Below are 22,895 nucleotides of genomic sequence, written 5' to 3'. Positions count from 1 at the left end.
TCATAGTATATTATTAAACTCATTTATCCTACAACTTCGATGCGCAATGGCTCGTTGGTCTAGGGGTATGATTCTCGCTTCGGGTGCGAGAGGTCCCGGGTTCAAATCCCGGACGAGCCCTATATTTTAATACCCGCGATCACCGTTTTGAATTTATAAGATATTCCACAAAAATCAACTGACGGTTGATCAATATGCCTTCGTTTATGTAGCTAGGTTACAGGCGTTTTGTGTGTCGTTTTTAGATTCCACTGTGTTCCACTACACAGTTTAGCGTTCATAATTCGGGTGAAGAACAATTTTACTATCGAGTTCGGTTGTTTAGTCACAGTGTAGTGCAATCGATAATAAAAAAAGGCGGGCTCGTCCGGGATTTGAACCCGGGACCTCTCGCACCCTAAGCGAGAATCATACCCCTAGACCAACGAGCCAGATGAATATCACCCAGGGAAGTTCAATTTTTCTGGTTTTATTCATTGAACTGTTCACATACTTTTTTGGTTTTAATTTATATTTCGATCAATCATGCTAGAGTTGTTTAAGACTTGTACCGATAAAACATTGTAGGTGTAGCTTGAAACGCCCAGAGACGGATATTAACATCTATGATGACGTGCACTGGTTCATGATTTTCGCACTGAACGCGCCGTCATCGTCATACACTCACGGTACAATTAATCCTCCAAGCCTCGCTTGGCACTGTTGCGCGCTTATTTTTGAGGTAGCTAGTGCTAGCTAGCTGATTTAAATTCTAATATTTTTGCAAAGATATATTAACTATGCCGAACTTTTGCGCTGCCCCAAACTGCACAAGGAAGAGCACACAATCCGATTTGGCATTTTTCAGGTTTCCAAGGGACCCTGAACGGTAAGTAGTTTAGCTAAATTAGCTTGCTAGCTGGTTAAGTTAGCTAGGCTAGTAGTACCTAGTAGTGAAGCATTTCTTGTTGTCCCGATTTACGAAAGTGAACAAACCTAGAGCTAGCTACTGTAGTCCACAATAAACGGTTCAGTGATAAATGGTAGCTGTCAGCAAGCTAGGTTACGCTCTCTGTCGTTGTAGTGCCGGTATGCTGCTGTAGTATATCTTTGCAAATGCTAGCTAACATGGTTAGCTCTAGATTAGCTAACCAGCCAACTAGCCCACTACTGCCTTTTCGTGTCTGAGCAACTTCCCATATCGATGTCAGGTTAACGTAACTACTCGAGCTTAGCGTAAAGTTATCCAGCAAACTATTCACACGAGTGTTTAACTAGGTATCTCTAGCTAACCTAACTACACCTACTTTGTATCTAGATGTAGAATCTGGGTGGAGAACTGCCGGCGGGCAGATCTGGAGGCGAAAACATCAGATCAACTTAATAAGCACTACAGATTGTGTGCTAAACACTTTGACCCAGCAATGGTCTGCAAAACGGTAAGTAATTAGAGTTGATGTCCAAATCTTGATCTTTCAAAATGTGTAGCTAACCGACTGAGCGGTATGTTGCTGTTTTTTTTTTTACAGAGCCCTTATAGGACTGTACTCAAAGATACTGCCATTCCAACTATATTTGATTTGACAAGTCACCTCAAAAACCCGCACTGCAGGCATCGTAAACGGATCAAAGAACTGGTATGTTATTATGTAATGTGTGGTTGTGGTAACTTGTATGCTAGTTGAATTATAAATGTTTAATAAAATCAGTTCTAAGATTACTGTAACCTGCTCTGTACCTGTAGGGGTCTTCCTCTAAGACACTTTCTAATTATTCATATTTTTCCACAGACGGAAGAAGATATAAGGCGGATTAAAGAGAGAAGATGTAAGAGCTCTATTTACAAGATTGTTTTAATAGACTTGTAGCTTGAATGATTGTGTCCATCAGTCGTCTTAACTTTACAAATATAATTTCTTTGTTTCTTCCTCCAGTGGCATCTTCTATCGAACAACTGCACTCTAAGAAAGACAATGCTGGAGCGGAGGATGGTAGTGGAACCAACGGCGATGAACCACAGTTATCTCCAGAGGAAAAGGACTTCCGAGGTTACCTGAGATCCCTGTTTGAGGTTATGGTTATGCTAGGAAAGCAGAACATCCCTCTGGAGACCAATGTCCCTGCAGAAACAGATAATTGCCCCAGTAATTTCCAAGCCCTACTGGAGTACCGCATCAATGCTGGAGACGAAGCTCTGAGGAAGCGCTTTGACACCACCGCGGTGAACGCAGAGTACTTGACCACGGTCCAGCAGAGCCAGCTTCTGGAAGTCTGTGAAAACACAGTCAGAGAGGAGATCCTCATGGAGGTGAGGGAGAGTCGTTTCTTCTCCGTGGTCACAGGGGACCTGGTGGAGTTCTCCAGCGAGAGACATCTACCCCTCTTTCTGCGTTTTGTGGATCAATCCAGTGCCCTGAGGGAGGAGTTCCTGGACTTCTTGCCATTTGAAGGAGAGGAAGCCTCCTTAGTGGACAGGCTGGAGGCCCAGATAACAGAACGGTGGGGGCTTAGCATGGAGGACTGCCGTGGACAAGCCCACGTGGCTACGGGTACTTCCGCCACCAAAATGAAAGCTGTGGCCCTCACCCTGATGGAGAAGTATCCCATGGCTCTGTACACACCCTGTTCCTCCTGTGCACTCAACATCCACCTGGCCAACAACCTTCCCTTCCCCAGTGTCCAGGTCATCATGTCAACTCTGAGGAAGATTGAAGTTTTTTTCAGGGCGTCGCCATCCTTGCAGGCAGAGTTGGAGAAGGCCATCTCGGTGTTTTACCAAGGAGGCGACGAGAAGGGAGCAGAGCTGAAGCAGGCCAGTGGCTCAAACTGGACCGGCCAGCACAACGTCTTTGACTTGACTGTGGACATGCTGGAGTCCCTGGTATTGTGTATGGACTGCATCCGCAACAATGAGAGTGGTAAATTCACAGATGCAGTGACCAGTCAGGCCTACTGCTTCTCAGAAACCCTGGTTGACTTTGAATTCGTTGTCACCTTGGTCATCCTCAAGAATGCCCTCTCCTTCACACGGGCATTCGGCAGGAATCTACAAGGGGAAACTGTTGATGTGTTCTTCGCCGCCAACAGTCTAACGGCCGTCTTGCATTCACTTAATGAAGTCATTGACAACATTGAGGTATACCATGAGTTCTGGTTCGAAGAGGCTGTGAACCTGGCCACTGCAATGGAGGTCTCAGTGGTGGTGCCCAGACTCTTCCTTCGCAAACAACGTGCTGCAGACCTGGGTGAGATCCAGGCAGAGACCTACTTCAAGGAGTATGTAACTGTACCAGTGATTCGGGGTATTATCCAGGAGGTCCAGGAGATATTTTCAGAGAGCAATCTCAAAGCACTCAAGTGCCTGTCCTTGGTGCCTGCCATCATGGGTCAGATGAAGTTCAACACCTCTGAGGAAAACTATGCAGATGTGTACCGCAATGACCTTCCTAACCCCGACACACTTCCTGCTGAGCTTCACTGTTGGAGAATCAAGTGGAAACACAGAAGTAAGGAGGTCCGTTTGCCTTCCACCATCCACGAGACCCTCCAGCTCTCTGACGTCAAATTCTTTCCCAACGTCAACTCCTTCCTGAAGGTCCTGTCTACACTGCCTGTGCTGAAGCTAGAGGAGGGCTCTACCAACACAGCCAGGAGACGCCTGCAGGTCTACCTCGACAACACGCCGCTCGGACGCAAGTGCAAGAGACTGGCTGTGCTCAACATTAACTCTCAAGTTAAACACGACCTGGATGTCATGGTGGACAAATACTGCAGATTGTACACTGAGGATGAACCTGATGCAGACCCAGAGCCCGAGCCAGAAGGAGAGCCAGAAAGGGAAGCAGAGCCTGAGCCAGAAAGAGAGAATGAAAAAGTCACTGAAATGACATAAGCCGTTGAGACTGTGCCTGTTCAACATACAGTTCATGCTAAATCAATGACATTAAAATGGCTGTGGTTTCTCAGCTCTGTTCCACTGTTTAATATGTAGATATGGACAATGAAGTCTAAGGAAAAAGGACATTCAGTATTTTTTTGTATAATTTTGTAATGTCTTGACTATTATAATTTCAAAAAGTTCATTAATTAAAACAGATTTTTTTTTTCTTTCTCAAAATCACCGACTTCTTGGTGTCTTCATTGAACTATCCAGAAGAGGGAGCTGTTCCATCAGGTGCCTTGTGATCTATAGCGTCACTGTCATTGTAGGGGGCCTCCTTAAGAAATAAAAAATATTTCTTATCATAAATCAAGTTTTTCAGTGCCCCAAGGTCCCAAAACATTTGCTGCTTTTGAAGAAGACTTAACGTGTGTGCATGAATCTTTATTTTTTCCTGTTGTCCCGCTGACAGCTGTGTCTTGTGACATCACAGCACTCCAGAGGCAGGGAATATAAGTGTTATAGTGTTCTCCTCTGTCATTCCTGACACAGTGAGGCTCCTGGGGAGATTCATCTTGACTCTTGGTAAGTTTTAGTTGTCCCAGAATTAGTCAACTGTATATCAAGTGTGGAATTGGATATGAACTGTTAAGGTATGTAAACTATTATTGACTTGGGGTTTACTGAATGAGTCAGGCTGTCGTACAATGTGATCTAACCAGCACTTTGCAATGGCTCAAGGTTTTTTGTTTCTTTTTAGGTCTGTTAAAAGAAGTGAGGCTGAGGGATCCATAGATGTGTAAAATTATCACACAGATGCTGAGCAGAAATGGAAGAAACATGAAGATCTAGAAATTGAGCTGTCTGCTTCTCCTTATTCCATTAATCAGACAGTGCTCAGGAATCAAATGGATGTAAGCACATTGTTACTATTATGTAGTTTATTATTCTCATACAGTACACTACTTTATCCTTGATAATCATAGCCTGGTACCAAGTGGACCATGTGGTGGGTTAAGGAACTAACTGCCACATCTTTATGAAGTCTTACTAAAGTAAAAGGATCCATATGTATTTTTGCTACCGTAGCTAGGGAATGAAGTTGTCTAATGGATCTGGTCTAAATGGACCTTAACCAATCATATTATTCATGGGCTACGGTCACCTTTAAGTTTCAGCCTAGGCCCCTGCATATTTGTGGTCGGTCACTGCCACCGGAAACCAAATGGTTAACCTCCCCCGTCTCCTCCCTAGTCAGTTTGTGACGGATGCAGGTGACAGTTCACGGTGTAAACCCGGGCATCTTTTCGTACGGTTCTAAAACGAGGGGTGGGGTCGCTCTGATGCGCAACCAGCAAGTCGACAGCGTGCAATTTTCTCCACATATGGCTACTTAAATTTAAAAGCTTGAACCTCATTTGAGAAAATAACGAATACAGAGGACGGAACGTGTTTATTCTAAACATTCTTTATTCTAAAGAATCGTGACGTTTCTAAAATAAAATATGAAGATTTAGGTGTTTTTTCCCTGACTGGACAGAATTTGAGTGGGCGCAAGAAGCATCATTTCCCCCGTCTTTGATATTCGTGAGTAGGACGTTCATTCATCAATAGCCTAGCCACTGTAGCCTATAGGCCTACCTGATTAAATTTTGCTTAACGGTCGTTATTCTATCTAAATCACTAACCATGGCGTGGCCGTGCATCACGCGGGCTTGCTGCATTAATCGTTTCTGGAGTGAGTTAGACAAAGGCGACATCGCTGTGCCCTTGGTCTTCACAAAATACTCAGATGTGGCTGAGGTGCACCACCTCCATCCTCAACCCCAACCCAGACAGAAGAGGACCGGTCCTATCGCCGTAGAAACCCAACCTCCGCTGGGCGATGAGGCCACGGCGAGCAAGGCACCGCCCGCTGGTGCCGCATTGAGTAAAGATGGCTCTAGTGCGTCCGTGATGCGCCAAGACTTCAAGGCTTGGAAAGTGCGCCCTGAGCCCAGTTGCAAGCCCAGGAATGAATATCACCCCTCGGCGACCCCTTTCAACAACGTAACACAGTATCAGAAGGATTATAAACCCTGGCCGATACCGAAAAAGGGGGATCACCCCTGGATACCCAAACCCAGCCCCACCTCCGCTGTGCAGGAAGGGGGTTATGGGGGTGCCCCGCCAAAGGCAGCACCTGAGGAAGACAGCGGGGTAGAGAAGAGTGAAATCGAGGAGAAAGTACAAGAGAAAGAATCTAAAGATACGTTAAAGAAATCCATGAAAAGGGAGAAGACCATAGAGGAAAAATTAAATGCTAAAACGGGAGAACAACCACCGGCAGATGTCACTGCGGAGAGAAAAGGAAGAGCGGCAGCAGATGCACTGAACAGGCAGATAAAGGAGGTCGTTTCAACGGGAAGCTCCTACAGGTGAATATAGGCCCACTTACCACCCTGCTATGGGACATTGCTTTTTGGTTTATTTCCTGAGCATTTTGTTGAAAAAAAGGCTTAATAAATTAGGAACATCTGTTCATCAATTCTGCCTCATAAAAAAACCCTAGTTAATACTTATCCCTTAACTCTGAATTACAAGGACACTTAATATATAGTGACTAATCAGAGGTTAATTTATGGAATATTCCATATAAAATATGACTTAATTTGGCCTATTTTCACTATTTCTTGTTGTGACTAACCCTGAACTACTTAAGCTTTTCCCTGAAATGTATACTCTTCAAATATATGGCCCATTTATCGATTAACTATAATATTGGACGTTTTTATTGCTTGTGTGTTTTATGGTGAGATATTTGACACCGTAAGCCATATGATATCAGTATCTTGTGATCTTGCCCATGATCAGACCAATATTGTCATAGAGAGCTCCTGCGGGATTGGTTCCTTCCCAGCTACACAGCTATACAGTGACATGGCATGAAGCAGACAGTAAATGATCTAGATTAATGTATTTTTCAGCCTATCCCACTCCACACAGGGCTTATGTCTTACTTCATGCTGAAATGTGAATGGGTTTTGGGTATACAAGAGAGCTGGGTTAGCAGCCTTCCTTAGATGAGAGCTGCACAGATATGTACTGACTTGCGTGCATTTCTGTAAAATGGTCAGTGTCTTCATGGTATGTAGCGTCCGGAAATGAATGAACCATTTGTATTGTAACAAAAATAAAATGACCTCTGGATGGGCTTGTTTGTGTCCTTGTTTTCAGGAATGAGTTCAAGGCGTACACAGATGTGAAGCCAGTAAAGTCCTTCAAGGCCCAGTCTCAGTACAAAGCCCCCACTGAGGAGAAGGCCAGTCTGGAGACCAGCTACAGTGCCACCTATAAGGGAGAGCAGGTCAAGGCGCAGCCTACTGACAACAAGGTCCAGGAACGCAGGAGGATACGCAGTCTGTATAATGAACCTGGCAAGGAACCCACCAAGGTGAGCCTACATGGACAAACTCAAATGTCACTTTTGTGTTTTCCCAGGCTGTTACTGTGTCAACATTTTATTTTCATTTTCCAGTTTCCAAGTGCTAGTTGCTAGGAGACTCTTAATACAGAAAGTATATATATATGACCACACAAGCGTTGCTTCACAGGTTTTGTTTTTGTTGTCTTTGATAGCTACAGTAGCTTTGTCTGAAGCCACAGAAAAAAAATCAGTTGATAACAATTAGTATTAATACATTAAATTAGTGTTCGGTCACTACTAAGTAGTGTGCCAACATTTACCAAGCACACAGGCTATGAGGTTTATATCTCTCCACGTGCATGTGTCTTAGTGATGGGATATTCTTGTGTCTGCATGTTGTATGTTTATATGGCCCCTCCCTCTCTCACTCTTGTAGGACTGTTCTGAGACTGAAAGCAGCTCTGTTCTAGATCTGCTGTAGTCAGGTGTGTTGTCTATTTATTCTAGAAGGCATGGAGGTTGACCTTAGATTGACTCACATTGTATGCACCATGACCAAGAGGACCAGGGTCACATAGCCACTGAGCTGCCAGATTCAATCCTTCTGCAAGCTGCCATGTTAGCCACAGCCTCAGGGGTCTGCCTATACCTCTTACCTTTCTTCTGTCATTTTGATCATCTCAGTGGTTTCATGAACTGTTCTGTTCTATGTAATTAAGGAATGGATAGTGAATGGATGGCATGATTGATTGATGGATGGATGGATGGACTGAATAGCAATGTTCAGTTGATTGACAAATGGATTTTAGTCAAGTTAAGCGAGGTGAAAGGATTGATAGCATGAGTGAGGTCAAAACTGTAGTTTTCTAAACTTATTTGCATGGCATTTTATTACTTTCATGATTCCTAAAAAAAACTACAAAATCAATGGGATCACTGTAAATAACTGTTAGGACAATAGTATTTTATATTCTAGTAAAAGACTAACCTGCTAGTTTGTATGTACTAACCCACAACGGTAACGGTTTTCTTTAAAGAATAGCTACACCAGTCCATACAGTAAACTGTATTTCACAGTTTCTTGAGTGAAGGGATATAACCTTTTAAGGTTTTCTTTGCCAGAATTATTTTTTAAGAATCCACACAACCAAAATCTTACATCTGTACAGATGTTCCCTTGGCTCAAGAATCAGTGATTGTGTATTTACATTGCACTAACCACTTGATGCAAATGCTACCATCAACATGGTCATTTGCCGATTTATGTTTATTGTTCCTAGTAGTAGGGCTTTGTATTTGCATGCTGATAATAATGCCAATATCACCTGTTTAAAATTATGGTTGAACAAATCAAACCAACCTAGGCTGATGGTGTTGGGGAAGCACAGTTGACATACTGTTGTTGCATCTTCTCTCTGCTTTTGTAGACGGAGAAGCCAGCGTCTCGCTCCAAACCTAAGAAGACACCGACGACAACAACAAGCAAAATGGTGAAGAAGGCAAAAGAGAAGCAGATTGCTGGAACACAGTCAGCCAAGAAAAAATCATCCACGAGCACCCCAGAGTCAAAGCCAGAGGGAGTGGTCACAAAGAAAAGCAAAGAGATAAGCAATAGACTTGCTGAGTCAAAACAGTGAGGAGAACCTCTCTGCACTTATTTCTTTCTAAATTAAAAGCTGCTTAATGAATTAGAGAAGGATTCTCATCCCTTTCTTTCAATCTGTATTTTTATTCTTTTTCTAGACTTTCTTTGTGGTAGGAAGGCTGCTAAGAACATGTGTGTGTGTTTGTGTGTGCGCACATGACTGTGCAAGCGTTAGATACATACATCTCTTTTGTTAAACGCATTATTTGCATATCAGTTGTTAAATTTCTATTTTAATCAAAACTATACCGAAGACATTTTATAGTTGTTTTTTTCGGGATAGAACTTGAAGCTGAAGACCACTTTGCGGAATATTACTTATTAATATTACTTAGTTCCTCTTTTCAATCTATTAAACTGCATTGAATTTTTCGGTTCTTGTAGATATGAATCGCAATGACTCGCATTTCCTGAATACAGTGCCTCTAAGGACCTGGGTATCGTTTCAATGTTCTGGAGGATATCTGGTTTCACCAGTGTGGTTGCTTAGAAACCAATAGGAAGGGAATATAATTGCTACAGCTTGCATGCAAGGCCCAGTTTTTGGTCGAGTGGTAGCATTTTAGTTTACATCTCTCCAGTGAAATCCCATAAGATATTACTCACTAGAATATCCAGGAGGGGATAGTTGTTCAAATAGTATTGCATGTGTAGTGATGTAGTCTGATCTCACACCATACGTTTTAACACAGTCAAATAAGGAAACTTGCAAACGTACAGACAATATCAACTAGCATAGTTATAGCTATAAATCAACTGTTGTTCTGGCCATACAAATATGGTTTTACAGCTACATGCAATGTGTAAGGCACTATGTTCAATATCCAGTTCTTTGCTGCAGTATAAACTGCATTTTTTATTATGGTACACCCCACGTTGACAATACTAAGCCATTATCCATCACTAACATGTGATGCTGTTTGTGTGCAAAATATGTAGAATGTATAAAAAATGCATATGTAGGCCTATGCTATAGACAATAGGATAACATTGTATTTACACGATCCCCCTCACCTTCTATGGGCTCAACCATTACCAAACGGTATTCAAGATAAGGAATGGGAAAAGACTTGAAGATCTGTTTTTGGCTTTTTACCCTCCTGTTATCTGAAACACTGCTTAGTTCACCCTGTGTGAGCGTTGCTTCCAGTGTAGGTTCCCGTGCACCACCATGGCAGAGTACAGTATGCATACACCGCGGCAGCCTTTTCCTGCTGTCTGTCCACGATTGTTGTATCCAACTACGCCATCTGTCAGCTATTCAGCCTGATTGCACATGCGTGTGTGTTTTGTGTGTGTGAGGGGTGAGAGCCCTCTAGTGTTACTGTAGCTCTCAGCAGCCTCCCAGCACTGAGTGTGTCTTTTGTCTGATCCAGTGTTGTATGTATAGAGCACACCACACCCTGGTGCTATACCTCCCATCTATATGCTGTAAGTTTGAGGCCTCTGAGCTCAAACCGAGTGAAATGACGGCAATATGATGTCATACTGCTGCAGATGTGTTGTGATTGTGTGCTTGTATTTTTAGCTTGCTCTGAATGAACTGATTAAAATACGAACAAACAGGTTCTCTGGTGTGATGTGTGATTGTGTGTATTTAATTAAGGCATAGAAAGTCTGCATGACTAACAGACACATAAACTGAGCTATTAAAAGTGCACCTGATTGGAAGAGGGATTTGTGCTCATTAATTATTGACCAACGTCTGAAAATAAGATGTGTTTTGATTGTAATCTGTAGGACTACCCTTGCTCCCAACCTCTAATCTAATTTTCCTGGACACTTCTTATACAGATAATCGACAATGTACCTGCAATATACCTCTATCCGAGACAAAGGAATACATTTCCCTTCTGCTTTCTTGTCTACATGAAACTTGTGTAGCTTCCTTTGCTTTAAGTATATGTACTAAAATCAGTCTGTTTGGTATAAGAGAGCATAGCTATGCACATGGAACTATTAAGAACACGATAAATAGTAACTCAATGGTGCACTGTAAAGGGAAGATATTTGTGATTCCCTTGTCTTACTGTAGATTTTGCTGAACCTATTTGGCAAAATGTATTTTGGAATCGTAAATTTTTTATTTCAGCAGGCATCAAATATTCAGAGGGATTATGTAAGGTCTAGTGAAGACTGCTACAGTAGCCTACCTAGCACAATAATGTTTTAATATATTCTGGCTACAAAAAATCTAGTGAGTATAATTATTTGTATAATGTTTTTATCATATTTAATCAATTTATCCTATACTCAACCTTAAAGAAAGGCTGATGGTCTATCACCTGACAAAATAAAGCAACACAAAGAATAGGTCCTGAATGTGAAACTGGTGCAAAATGGATTCCAACCAAAAATACCAACCCAAAATACTTGCCCTTAATAAACGCTTCTCTGGCAATAAAAAAAAAATCTCATTTACTTAAGGCTTGTGCATAGTGCTGGCCGATTACCTGTGTTTCAGTCAGTCTGGCATAAAAGGGCTTGAATTATTCAGTTGTGATAGGGGCCTATGTTAGGATGGCTATATGAAATATTCAATGTTGAATCAGAGATTGCATACAACCAGCCTGATGCAATGACGCCAGTCAGACTAGCTACACCCTCGAGAAACCAGGCTCTTCATTCTGTTGATCTTTATTGAGTGTTAAGATGACATTACATATTAATCTACACTGATTTGCTAAATTAGAACTGTTTAGAACAAGGAATATGTCTCGAGTCTGTCTGAAGACAATTATAATTGAAGGCAAGTGCAGCCCACTGGTCAGATAAAGGTCTAGACTAAACAATGGAGACATGGTCCCTTTAGGATTTGCACTGGTTTGAAAAGTCAGAGGACAAGGATTTTACGGGCAACAGGGACCTCTAGTGGTTGAACCAATGCTCAAAAAGTTTGACGCGCATTTTTATCTAACTTCCGCTATGTGGTTTTGGCAGGAAGTGAAGTCAAACACATTGGAGGGAGAGAAAGCAGAGGTGTTTTATTGTCACGAACAAGGATGTCCAGTGTTTATATAGCCCACAAGTAAGTTGATATTTTTAAGAATCTCTGGAGCGCAATGCATTTATTACAGCCGTAGCCATTTTGAATAGCTGGGGATACTTTGAAAAAGTAATGGATAAAACAAAGCCATGATGTATTTACTTTATTAGACTAGCTAACTACTAGTAGCTTGTCATTTTAATATCCAGCCTGGCAGCACGCAAGCGTAGCTAGCCAACCTGCTAATGTTATCTAGCGTTGCTAGAATACCTTTCAAACTTTCGTGTTCGATCATCAGGTAGCTAGCCAGCTAGCTAACGATGTCATCATTCGATTTTAAGTAAACAGTACAATGTAAAGTAGAAGTAGGTAACTGAGGCTGTCAGTAGCCAGGTAGTCAACCTTGTCAGCAATAACGTTAGTGCAAGCTATAAACAGTTGAATCACACGAGATGTAAACATTTACAAGAAATTAGAAAAGCGTAATTTGAATTCAATCTATTGCAATACCATTCATTGTGTTTCCCTAGGTGGTGGTAGTGTGACAGCAGAGGAGTTAAACCCAGCCGTAATGGCAAAAAGAAAGAAAAAACTGTCTAACTTGGTGGTGTCTTGCGAGTGGGCCTCCTGTACCTTCAAGGGACACTCCATGGAGGAGTTGAGTGATCACATGTCCGTGCACCTGAAGGACCATCTAGGAGAGGGGGATGCCATGGAGGAACTAGGTCAGAAAGATATACAGGTTTTCCACCTGTTACTTCTTTAGAAATGAAAGCTTATTAGGGAAGATTGTCTAAGCCTATCTGGTCCATAACACTGATAACTTAAATAACAGCCTTAAAACAGTTTGTTCATCTGCTTTCTGTCTCTGTTCTACTCTCCAGATGACTATGCTTGTCTATGGGAGGGTTGTGAGTTTCTAGCCATGGGAAGCCCCAAGGAGCTAGAACTCCATGCCCATTTCCACACCTTCCATAGCAAGCTCAAGTTCATCGGGGCACAACTGCTGAAATCCCACCCTGAGTTCCCCAGTTGTACCCAGGACCTACACAGCAACAACCTGGTCCCTGAAGTGTCAGAGGGACTGGTGTGCCAATGGGAGCATTGCGATGTAAGTCCACTCTGAAAGAAGAGAAGGCAGTACATTTATAGAGGAGTCTGTTTTCATCAGTGTTTGTAATGTAATTTGATTTTGATGTAACATGAACATTTGTATGCCTTTTCCCAGAGCACATTTAACAACCCAGAGTGGTTCTACCGGCATGTGGACATGCATGCCCATTGCACAGAGCTCCAGCCTCTCCCTGACCAGCAGCAAGCAATCTTCTGCAACTGGAAAGGTACATCCAAGAAGCCAGGCCATGGCTAGGTCTGAGGAAGTTCGATAGGATCGCATCCAATGCCCAGACCTTGTTCCAGTGTGTTGCTGCATGGAATATGGGTCACGTGGAGTTCGGTTGTTTGACTTGTATTGTTCTCTCCTTCCCTCCGTCTCCCTAGGATGTGACGCCTTTTTCAAGATCAAGTACCGTCTGAGGGAGCACCTGCGGAGCCACACCCAGGAGCGCCTGGTGGCTTGTCCCACCTGCGGCTGCATGTTCTCCAGCAACACTAAGTTATTCGACCACATCCACAGACAAGCTGAGCCTGAGGGTGAGTGAAGCTAAACTGGTGGCCAACTACCACACCATCAGATAGAGATGGGCTCGTGGTTCATAATTATGTACAATATTCACACAAATGTGTGTTTTGTAGATGTTCATAATGTTTTTGGGTTTCTACAGAGTCCCTGGTGTGTGAGCATTGTGACAAAGGCTTTGCTAACGAGAGATTGTTGAGAGACCATGTTCGACAACATGGTCAGTACATACTGTATCATTCCCATAAAAATTCCTGTTGACAGATATATATTTTGCTATTAGACTCAGTATACCGATGTTAGTGATATCACTTCTGCCTCCTCCTAGTGAACCATATAAAGTGTCCTCTGTGTGACATGACATGCACTACTCTTGCCACTCTGAAGATCCACATCAAGTTCCGTCATTGTGACGAGCGTCCGTTCCCCTGTGACTTCTGTGAGAGCAGGTGCTTCAGCTTTCCACTTCCTCACAAAACAGTACAAAAAACATATCTAACCCTGGACGACCGGTTGCCGGTCACTTATATCAGTGGTTCCCAACCCTGGTCCTCAGGGAACACCTGTCCTGCATGTTTTAGATGTTTCCCTGCTCCAACACACCTGATTCAAATGGTCATAAGCAGGCTGGATAACAACCCATTCATTTGAATCAGGTGTGTTGGAGCAGGGAAACATCTAAAACATGCAGGACAGGTGTTCCCTGAGGACCAGGGTTGGGCACCACTGAATTATATTACGACACTGTATAACGCTTGCGTCGTGTTGTTTTATGTCCTTCCTCTCCCAGCTTTAAGAACCAGCATGACCTGCGCAAGCACATGGAGACCCATAACGAGGGAGCAGCCTATCACTGCACTGTAGAAGGATGCGACTACTCCTCCCGCATGGCCCACACAATGAACCAGCACTACAAGAGAGTACATGAGGTCAGTCACCAGGGGGCGACAAATACCCAATGCTGAATACAACCACAGCGTTTAGAGGAGATTGTTTTGCCAACACCTGTGTTATTCTACAGGGTGGCATGATCTCCAAATACAAGTGTCATCTGTGTGACAAGACCTTCTCCTGGTGCTATACTCTAACTCTGCACCTGCGCAAGAAACACCAACTTAAATGGCCTTCAGGACACTCCCGATTCAGGTTCGTATTAGGGCCCTAGCCGCTCACGAAACCTCAGTGGAATAACACAACACAACCCTTTATGTAGTTCTAGAAATAAAATGTTTCTGATTTCACAGATACAAAGAGGATGAGGATGGCTACCTAAAGCTGAACATGGTGCGCTACGAGACCGTGGAGGTGACTCAGGAGATCATGAAGAACATGGCCAGGAAGCGCAACCCTAGGAGGAGACCCTCCTCCGGCCGACTGGCAAAGAGAGCCACCGGGGCGGAACAACACTACAGCTCCCCTCTGAGTTCCTCCCCGCCCTCCTCCTCCTCCTACTCCTCTTCCTCAGAGCTGTCTGCAGATGAGGATACGGGCATGTCGGCCCAGCCCAGCCCCAGAGCCACCGACTCCCCGGTCTACTGTCTCCTGGACAACGTGTCTGACTTGAGGGAGGGGGCTCACGATACCATGGACGACTCAGACTTCTGTGAGCCTTCTGGGGCGGTGAAGGCCTTGACGGAAGTGGCCCGGGGCCTGGGGATGGATGTGGTGTGAGAGACTGGGGCCTGGGGATGGATGTGGTAACCTTGTTGGGGAAGGAGGACGCCATACCATACACCTCCAACCTTGGTATTGGATGACGTCCTCTGGTTTTTACATACGCCTATGAAATTTAATAATTACAAATAATGGATGTAGAGAGCCACTTCTGGAGAAAGCACTTAACCTTGTTGATTAATTGAATTGCAAAGAGTCTGATCAGTAGCTTTCGGTCTCTATTGTTACAGCTGTGCTGTGCTGCATGTTGGCTGGGGAACATGTCAGACTGTGTCTGGGTAGATTTCAGAGCCTAGCCCTTAACCCTAAATGTGAGGATGGAAATAATGATGTTTTTGTCTTGCAATAAAGTAATAGTTACTTTTTATGTCAGTGTTTGGTTTCGTTTCATGTTGATACCCTACAGAAGGTATTAAGCAGCTTTAGTTAAATGCAACCTTGTAATCAGATGTATAGTATGTAACAGTGTAGAAATCTACTCAGGTTTCTTTTTTTTAAGGTCTGTGTGACGTTACCATGCATTCATATTTCTAGGTTGGTTGCCAGTTGTACATAATTAGATTCATGATAACAGATGTCTGACATTACTAGTAATGTTGAGTTTCAGGTTGTATGCTTGTATACTTTATCTTTACCAATTTATCTGTTATGTTTTTACATTCCGTTTCTGTACACTTCAACAAGCCTAAGAACAAACATCTATCATTCAGGGGTATACACACTCATTGTATACACACACGTTACATTAAATGGTCATGAATGTACAGTTGGAAATAAAGTTTTTTTCAGCACACGAGTCATTTACTATGATTGCTGTAGCCTTCACAGTATTGCTCATTGGGTCCATTGCTTATTGGGGTCTATTAGCATGATGGAGTGGGATTTACCAACATCTACAACAACAGATGTGGTTCTGTGGGGGGTGCCAGAGAAGGAGGCGAGGGGGTAATGTGTACCCAATGGCACAGGGGGGTGAAGAGGGTGAATGTGGCCGCCTTGGTAAGTCTGTGGCAGTCCCATCTGGCACATCTGAGACGCGGAATAAGGAGAGGTCAGGAGACTGGGGGAAGGCAGGTGAGAGTTCACGGCAGCAGAGTGGAGGGGTTGAAGAGGACTGTATCGGTGATAGTCGTTTTCTCTGAGCATGTGCAGGTTCTCCCGCTCTTTGAGGAAGGTCCTCTCCTGCTGCATCAGGGCCAGTGAGGAGTGAATGGAGGTCTGTGTGAAGCCCTGGTAAGTCTCACTGTTTCTCTGCGCCCAGCCTGCTGACAGCTGCTGGGACCCTATCCCAGAGTGCAGATGTTCCCCTCTCATCACAATGTCAGGATGAGGGGGGAAATCCATCCCTTGGTACATGTCCCAAACTGGCGCCCTCAGAGGTGCCCCTGGAGCAGCTCTGTAGGGCTTCTCTGCTCCTTGGTAGGGAGCGAGTTCATTAGGCGGAGTGTTATGAGTCCTACTCAAATTGTATCCACCACTGAGAGTGTGCGAGCCTGGTCTGATACTCCTAATGGCAATTGGATGAACGGACGGGGCGTGGAAGGATGGCATTTGTCGAACCGGAGAAGAGAACGATGTGTCTCTTGGTCTCTGTGGTCGAGCGCCCTCATTGGAATCCTCCTCTTGCACGTTCTCTCTGTCTCCATCTACCCTCTTCACCTTCTTGACTTTGATTTGGTTCTCCCGCTCAAGCTCCCTCTTCCTTGTGCTCGAGTCCCAGCCACGACCACATTCAGGGACCCAAGATCTGTCCATAGTGTTAGGGTCCTTGTTTGGGTCTGAGTGTGTGAAGCGAGGCGAGGGGACTGCTATGCCAGGGGGCTGGCCATTGCGGAGATCCCTGTTGTTTTGGGCTGTGTTTGTTGGTGCTCCAAAAGGGATTACACTCTCACTCCCGAAATCGCTCAGGGATGACTGTTCACTGGAAGACTCTAGAGCAGAGGAAGCAGAACAAAAGATGAACACGAATTTAGCTGGGCCTAAATACTTGCTGTGTGTGATTCCTTTTAAAGGATTAAAGTTCAGAACTTGACCTCACCTGGGCTGGAGATGAACGGTTGAACGAGATGTTTAAGTTTCCCAGAAAGCTCTCGGGAAGGTTTCTCATTCGAGTCAATTTTTTTAGCTTCTACTTGCATCTTCTATAAATAAAATATTAAGGAAATTCAAATATTATTTTTCAGTTGAAAATTAAGATGTGACAGTTCATACAAAATAATTTACATGAAGTCATGACGTGTGTTTATACATTTGTCGGGGCTATGGTTGCTCTTGTCTTTTGTTAGGGCTATAGATTTGATTTCTAACCTTAGTTGACTCTTTGTGGTGATGGACTTTCCATGCAATGCGGGCATGCATTGCACACCATCTCCCTGGTTTCTGAAGAAAGAACAAGGGAACTGTTAATCTAAATATATCTGATAGGATTATGGGAGGATGGTTCAGTAATGTCAAACAACATCTGTCACACAGAATTATAGATCCTACCTTCCATTGAGACTGTGGTATATTTGAAGACAGAGGCTGATGGAAAAAAGGACAGCATGGTCATACTCTGACATAAAGAACATCAAAATGAGACAACTGTGACCATGTACATTTTCGATAAGTGGAATGTTCTGTGTTTACTCAGTTTCTACATACGTAGCACTGGCTCTGATCAGCTTACAATATGACTTGTCTACAGTGTCCCAGGGTTGAGGGGCTTGGACATACCTTTGGCTGGAAGGCCCCCTCAAGGGAGCTGAAGGGGCCTGTGTGGGGGCCACACAGGGGGGCCAGCCTAGGCATCACCTCTCCATAGGGCTGAAACAACTGTAGCAAAGCAAAACATGATGAACCACGTTTTGGCATAGATGTGTCAAGGAGATCAATTCAGACTGAATGGAGACAGGGATGGGAGGGGTTACGTACACTGTGTCTCAAGAATGGATCAACCTTGGCTGGGGATTCGTTGAACTGTAAAATGGGCAAGTATTTGATTAATTGCCATATACTGAATATCTGATTGAAATAACATTAATCATAACATAAGACTGTTGCCTGCCCTTAAATAGTTCTCACATTTCCGGCCATGGTTCCCAGCATTGGCGGAATGGGAGTAGGCAGGATGACAGATGGAGGGTGAAACAGAGGAGCGAAGGTAGACTGGTGTGTGTGCTGATGTGTGTGTTGGTGTTGGTGAACCTCTGTGCACGGCTGGGCATTGGATCCTTGAGAGGCTTTCTGTAGTACGCGGTGATCCATGGGAACGGATCCTAACACACATGACATAATAAATACAAAGTTAAAATGTGGTCATCAATTGTAATCGTTAGTAATACATTTCTACAAAGCAGGTTGATGTGTACCTGAATAAGATGGAATGACAGAAGTGATTCCTGGGGCCAGAGGGGCAGGCGGGGGGACTGTCAAGGCGGAGAACATTCTGGAGAGCAGAAGAGCATACTAGATTGAGGTAAATTTGAACGGAACATGTAGTAGCATGTGTCAGTACTCACATATTTCATCCCTGAGAAAATATTATATTATTTGGGTCCCTTTCTTGGGGGTTCTTGTGCTCTGATTTTTGTTTTACCAGTTAAGCATTGATATTTGAAGAGCTTACAGAGTCATTTTAACTACCTTCGAGGGATTTTACACAATGGTGTGAGGTGTGGTGACGTTCATGCTTCCTCTCACGCCAGCTGAAAAGCCCTCGTCATTTAGTTAATCCAATCAGCCCCGCAGCATGCCAATTGACCTGACACTGGCCATACCATGGTGGAATGGGAATGTCAGCTGTGTTCAGAAGAAAATTGACCTTCATGAAAACACATTCTCTCCCCAACACAAGCAGTACTTGTAGAGATGAAATTGCCTCGAACATCCCAACTAAGAGCAACTATACACTGGTATAGGTTACATCATCGAGAATAATCCAATAGAGGACTTTGACAAATCCATTTAATTAATTTAGGAAGAAACCGTTCCAAGGACACATTATTAATGTAATGCTGTTAGTGAATGCTGATACACTGAATAGGCTCATCACGGCTCAGCAGGAATTCACCTGAGTGTCTGCCAGTCAGTTTTGACAAGCAGAATATGTACGACCTGTTAGTGTCTACTGCACAAATTCCTTGGTGAGAGACCCCCCCACACACACACACACACACCTGTGAGGAGTCATTTGTTTCATTTGGATGCATGTCGTGGCTAGGGTTCAACGTGAGCTTGCTGATGCCAGAGTGGGGTTTGCCAGTCAGATTCTCACTCCTGGAGACCAGGTGCATAGGTCCATCACAGGAACTCAGTAGGTCAGTACCATCCTGACCCCTACTCTGAGCCCTTTAACCTAAGGGAGCCAATAACCTCAACCTTCCATTTTCATAAAGATAAGATTAGCATGAGGTTGAACACTCCTGTTCTCTAAATATCAACCTTGTCAGCGTGCGAGTGAAAGCTCTTAATCTCATAAAGGAGCTGTTCATTCGGAGCTTTGTCTGCACACAAAATTAACACACTAAAGGACACAATATGAGAGAGAACTGAGGTGTCTGCGTTTCAGTTTCCACATGTACAAACACAGGCCTACTAGTCCCAAACTCGAATCTACTCTCACTCTGCTCACTGCTTCATTCATTGTCTTATTAAATTCATCTCAGAGGATGAGAAAACCAAGATGACTACCTGGCATCGTTGAAAGAGATGGTGACACATTAATTCTGTAATTTGATGGACAAACATACACTTATTAAAGGATTGAAGCATGTTCATACATAGTCGTTAATTCACAGGCTGCAAAAACATGAATTTGTGAGTGCAAAACATATTTGTGAGTATATATTATCCTATCTTGCTGCACTGCAATAAATACACATTTTGATGCCAAGTTAAGTAAGTTTTGCCAAGTAATTGAAGATAGCTGTCAACAGACTTACATTTCTGATGAATCTCCTAGTACACTCCCAGTGAAGAATATCCAATGTTTTCAGCCTGAAGCTCTGAGCTCCAAAACTACAAGCTCCTTGTATCTATTGTTGTCTGTCTGTCTGTCTGTGGGGTTAGTGTGACACAGAGCCAAAGCAAATGATTCATTTACTCTAATCCTGCCCTCTTTGCCTCTCTCTCTCTCTCTCTCTCTCTCTCTCTCTCTCTCTCTCTCTCTCTCTCTCTCTCTCTCTCTCTCTCTCTCTCACACACACACACACACACACACACACACAAACGATTTGGGGACTCTTTTGTTTGTTTTGCTATTGGGAGGCTAAATGTGCATAAATGAATGGCATGAAGTATTTATGGACGGAACTTATTCTGGGTTTTCAATACTAAGTGATCCTTGTACTGTATTGTAATGTATTGTGTGTTGTCTTGTCTGGTGTCAGGTATGTTGTTTTATGTAGTATTTTATGATGGATTGAATGTGTTTTAATACCTGATTTCAAACAAATTTCCCCTAGTGGGATCAATAAAATTGACTTGACTTGACACAACACATACAACATAAAATGACCTACTTTAACAGTTATTCAAAAGACATAAATCTTCACCCATTTCTCAATGGGAAGAGCCAGACCCAAGAAATGACTACAGGAAAGAAGGATAAAATCCAAAGAATTAGTCATTAAAGCAGTTTAATCTGGGACTACTAAATGGGTTAACTTGATAATTTGCATTGGTACAGCTTTGGGATTCTTGGATAGTTTCTAATGGTATTTATTGCACTCCTTGTACATTGTCTACCACACCACCCTGGCACACAATTTGGCTCTCAGGAGCAAGACATTGTACAAAGTATGTTTGTTTTAGTACGGAAAGATTTCCTCTATCCTTGAAAAGCTATCGACTTGGGTTTGGGTTAGTGTTAGTGTTAACATATCCACCCTCAAGGCATTAATTTAACCACCATCCCTAAGCCCATTACTGTTCCCTGCATCGGTAGTCACAGTTCCTTACCAACAAAGAGAAACCACTAATGACTCAGTAATGGTAATCCTATTAGGCTCTTAAGATCTTCTGGTTTGGTGCACCAGATAACAAAAGGTACCTGAAAAATGAATAACTGCAGTTACCTAAAGTACTAAAAGTTTTTTTTTTAATTCTTAGCGGTAAATGTGGACCTTTGAAGAATGGTATCTTGTAAAGGGTCTGAGCTCTGTGTGAAATAAATGTAACCTAAATTAGTGCAACTAATTAAATAATTAAATCACATCAAACGAGTTCAAGTGGGGCCAGTTTGGGTTCCTTGTAATGTTACAGTAAATTACCCTAAACCTTCCTAATGAATGTCTGACGCAAAGCTGTAATCTGTAGGGGCTTCCTGACTGCACACCTGTTTAGTCCTGTCTGTTCTGTCAGAACTCTGATGTCCACAATCGGAGAATACCAGAGGTTGAGTCTTGAACTCGTTTTCTATGCTCAAATATTTGAACCCCGCAAACAAAATTATGTTCCACGACTTGACATCAACGTTATTTTGTCTCCTCAAAGTCATGGTTAGGCTACTTACCTGTAGCCTATCAGCTGACGAAAATTACGTCCAAAGTCTATGCAGGAGGGGCCTCTGAATGTCCTTATGAAGTTATTTATTAGCGTTATAAAAGTTGCCTGAAAGTACACACGATCTGATCCCCTACTATGAAGATTACCTAAAATAACGTGTTCATAAAGTGTCATGAAACGTACATTTACCCTAGGTCTTACAGAGGTAGCCTAAATGTCATCGCCTGTTTGGGACGTTCCCCATTCACACGTTATGAATGTACTAATAATGTAGGCGTACCTACAATGTCCAGGAAAAGGCGACATTCAGTAGGCTACCTCTGGGATACCTTAGGGAACGTTGTGTACCTAGATCCCGAACAGGCTGTGACAATTAGACCATATGGAACGTCACAAATGTTTAAGTTTCTTGTTAGCTAGTAAATTATTACCATTACGTAGGCGACCACAAATGAATTGTTATGATTTGCAACACAGTAATATATTGTTATATGTTGCCTCCTCCTAGTTATCATACCGTGTTCTAATCAATGAATACCTAAATAGATTACAACAACAATCCTCCCTGATCGTCTCACTTGGATTTAGGCCCAAACGCCCCAAACATACTACCAATGCTACACTTCAATTAAATCCCCAGTAGGAAGAACATAAGGTGGTGATTGGATGAGGCTTCGAGGTTAAACGGATAAGCCAAATCGGCACATTACAGTCTAAACTTTCCCAGCTCTGTATTATCCCGTAATCAGTGGTTTCAGCTTGTCAGTGAGTGTATTTGTTCATTTTATTTTACAATAGGTTTTGTACTCCTTCTTAGCAAATAGAATGGACGTGATATCGACAGTGGGCGGAGTAAAAAAATATTTTGGTAGTGGAATAATATTTTGTGAGGTGAACGCGACATGTTGCCATGTTGCAATGACAAGTTAAATTTCCCTTCCCCCCTAAGATAGAGAGGCCAGCTGTAGGAAGTGTGCTGTGTTTATGGGAAAAAAGAGGGCCAGCAAATGGGGGTGGAGCAAGACTCGTATGATGTAGTTACTAACAAGTGAAGGGGCTTGCTGTTTCAGTTAAATACAATTAATTGTAAAATGTGACTACAGTTTTGTGAGAAAATGGTATACTACTCATTGAGTATACTCTGTCAATCCACCACTGATATGCAAGGAAGGTAAATTTCTACCCTGTATCAATCCACAC

The 22,895-nt window shown here is 43.1% G+C and overlaps 4 protein-coding genes and 2 non-coding genes across 14 annotated transcripts; 4 read left to right on the top strand and 2 right to left on the bottom strand.

The window, feature by feature from the left end:
* Positions 1-48: 48 nt before the first annotated feature.
* On the top strand, positions 49-120 carry trnap-cgg (transfer RNA proline (anticodon CGG)). Its single transcript has one exon. It is a non-coding gene; the product is annotated as a tRNA-Pro (tRNA).
* A 239-nt stretch (positions 121-359) lies between these two features.
* Positions 360-431, bottom strand: trnap-agg (transfer RNA proline (anticodon AGG)). Its single transcript has one exon. It is a non-coding gene; the product is annotated as a tRNA-Pro (tRNA).
* Positions 432-650: 219 nt separating this feature from the next.
* On the top strand, positions 651-4,118 carry thap12b (THAP domain containing 12b). The gene is made up of 5 exons (XM_062472734.1): positions 651-868; positions 1,298-1,418; positions 1,509-1,616; positions 1,770-1,806; positions 1,914-4,118. Exons 1-5 carry the CDS (start codon positions 780-782, stop codon positions 3,869-3,871), a joined length of 2,313 nt encoding a protein of 770 aa, XP_062328718.1. The 5' UTR covers positions 651-779; the 3' UTR covers positions 3,872-4,118.
* Positions 4,119-4,623: 505 nt separating this feature from the next.
* Positions 4,624-10,477, top strand: map6b (microtubule-associated protein 6b). 2 transcript variants are annotated; one of them, XM_062472736.1, is made up of 4 exons: positions 4,624-6,276; positions 7,076-7,292; positions 7,702-7,750; positions 8,693-8,733. In XM_062472736.1, the coding sequence occupies exons 1-3, from the start codon at positions 5,549-5,551 to the stop codon at positions 7,744-7,746; spliced, it is 990 nt and encodes a 329-aa protein (XP_062328720.1). In that variant the 5' UTR covers positions 4,624-5,548; the 3' UTR covers positions 7,747-7,750; positions 8,693-8,733. The 2 variants fall into 2 exon arrangements, with proteins under 2 accessions (XP_062328720.1, XP_062328719.1); XM_062472735.1 differs by lacking the exon at positions 7,702-7,750 and having other exon boundaries at positions 4,632-6,276; positions 8,693-10,477.
* Positions 10,478-11,840: 1,363 nt separating this feature from the next.
* zgc:112083 (uncharacterized protein LOC550461 homolog) lies at positions 11,841-16,000 on the top strand. Its single transcript, XM_062473118.1, has 10 exons — positions 11,841-11,938; positions 12,427-12,621; positions 12,781-13,007; positions 13,125-13,236; positions 13,397-13,549; positions 13,681-13,755; positions 13,864-13,984; positions 14,326-14,464; positions 14,557-14,681; positions 14,780-16,000. Exons 2-10 carry the CDS (start codon positions 12,468-12,470, stop codon positions 15,204-15,206), a joined length of 1,533 nt encoding a protein of 510 aa, XP_062329102.1. The 5' UTR covers positions 11,841-11,938; positions 12,427-12,467; the 3' UTR covers positions 15,207-16,000.
* Positions 15,731-22,427, bottom strand: LOC134029118 (autism susceptibility gene 2 protein homolog). Of its 8 annotated transcripts, none has more exons than XM_062473109.1 (11): positions 22,213-22,427; positions 21,995-22,075; positions 21,703-21,853; positions 18,560-18,636; positions 18,273-18,466; positions 18,123-18,167; positions 17,925-18,023; positions 17,697-17,732; positions 17,517-17,588; positions 17,248-17,350; positions 15,731-17,140 (listed from the first exon to the last, which is right to left on the bottom strand). In XM_062473109.1, exons 2-11 carry the CDS (start codon positions 21,999-22,001, stop codon positions 16,044-16,046), a joined length of 1,881 nt encoding a protein of 626 aa, XP_062329093.1. In that variant the 5' UTR covers positions 22,002-22,075; positions 22,213-22,427; the 3' UTR covers positions 15,731-16,043. The 8 variants fall into 8 exon arrangements, with proteins under 8 accessions (XP_062329093.1, XP_062329099.1, XP_062329095.1 ...); XM_062473115.1 differs by lacking the exon at positions 21,995-22,075 and adding an exon at positions 18,834-18,989 and having other exon boundaries at positions 21,703-21,765; positions 22,213-22,425; XM_062473111.1 differs by lacking the exon at positions 21,995-22,075 and having other exon boundaries at positions 21,703-21,765; positions 22,213-22,425.
* Between the last annotated feature and the right edge of the window lie 468 nt (positions 22,428-22,895).

Source organism: Osmerus eperlanus, chromosome 11 (assembly GCF_963692335.1).
Source record: "Osmerus eperlanus chromosome 11, fOsmEpe2.1, whole genome shotgun sequence".
NCBI classification, from domain to species: domain Eukaryota; kingdom Metazoa; phylum Chordata; class Actinopteri; order Osmeriformes; family Osmeridae; genus Osmerus; species Osmerus eperlanus.
Note: the sequence above shows the minus strand (reverse complement) of the source record. Positions and strands in the feature narration are given on the sequence as shown.

What these genes read in the sequence shown, in the direction of transcription:
- thap12b (XM_062472734.1), top strand. Translation starts at nt 780, where the DNA reads ATGCCGAACTTTTGCGCTGCCCCAAACTGCACAAGGAAGAGCACACAA. An exon ending in TTTCCAAGGGACCCTGAACG is followed by an intron (nt 869 to 1,297) that starts GTAAGTAGTTTA and finishes CTTTGTATCTAG; the next exon opens with ATGTAGAATCTGGGTGGAGA. An exon ending in GCGGATTAAAGAGAGAAGAT is followed by an intron (nt 1,807 to 1,913) that starts GTAAGAGCTCTA and finishes TTCTTCCTCCAG; the next exon opens with TGGCATCTTCTATCGAACAA.
- map6b (XM_062472735.1), top strand. Translation starts at nt 5,549, where the DNA reads ATGGCGTGGCCGTGCATCACGCGGGCTTGCTGCATTAATCGTTTCTGG. An exon ending in TCAACGGGAAGCTCCTACAG is followed by an intron (nt 6,277 to 7,075) that starts GTGAATATAGGC and finishes CCTTGTTTTCAG; the next exon opens with GAATGAGTTCAAGGCGTACA. An exon ending in CTGGCAAGGAACCCACCAAG is followed by an intron (nt 7,293 to 8,692) that starts GTGAGCCTACAT and finishes CTGCTTTTGTAG; the next exon opens with ACGGAGAAGCCAGCGTCTCG.
- zgc:112083 (XM_062473118.1), top strand. Translation starts at nt 12,468, where the DNA reads ATGGCAAAAAGAAAGAAAAAACTGTCTAACTTGGTGGTGTCTTGCGAG. An exon ending in GGATGCCATGGAGGAACTAG is followed by an intron (nt 12,622 to 12,780) that starts GTCAGAAAGATA and finishes TCTACTCTCCAG; the next exon opens with ATGACTATGCTTGTCTATGG. An exon ending in AATCTTCTGCAACTGGAAAG is followed by an intron (nt 13,237 to 13,396) that starts GTACATCCAAGA and finishes CCGTCTCCCTAG; the next exon opens with GATGTGACGCCTTTTTCAAG.
- LOC134029118 (XM_062473109.1), bottom strand. An exon ending in ATCCATTCTTGAGACACAGT is followed by an intron (nt 18,024 to 18,122) that starts GTACGTAACCCC and finishes GCTTTGCTACAG; the next exon opens with TTGTTTCAGCCCTATGGAGA. An exon ending in TACCACAGTCTCAATGGAAG is followed by an intron (nt 17,589 to 17,696) that starts GTAGGATCTATA and finishes TTCTTTCTTCAG; the next exon opens with AAACCAGGGAGATGGTGTGC.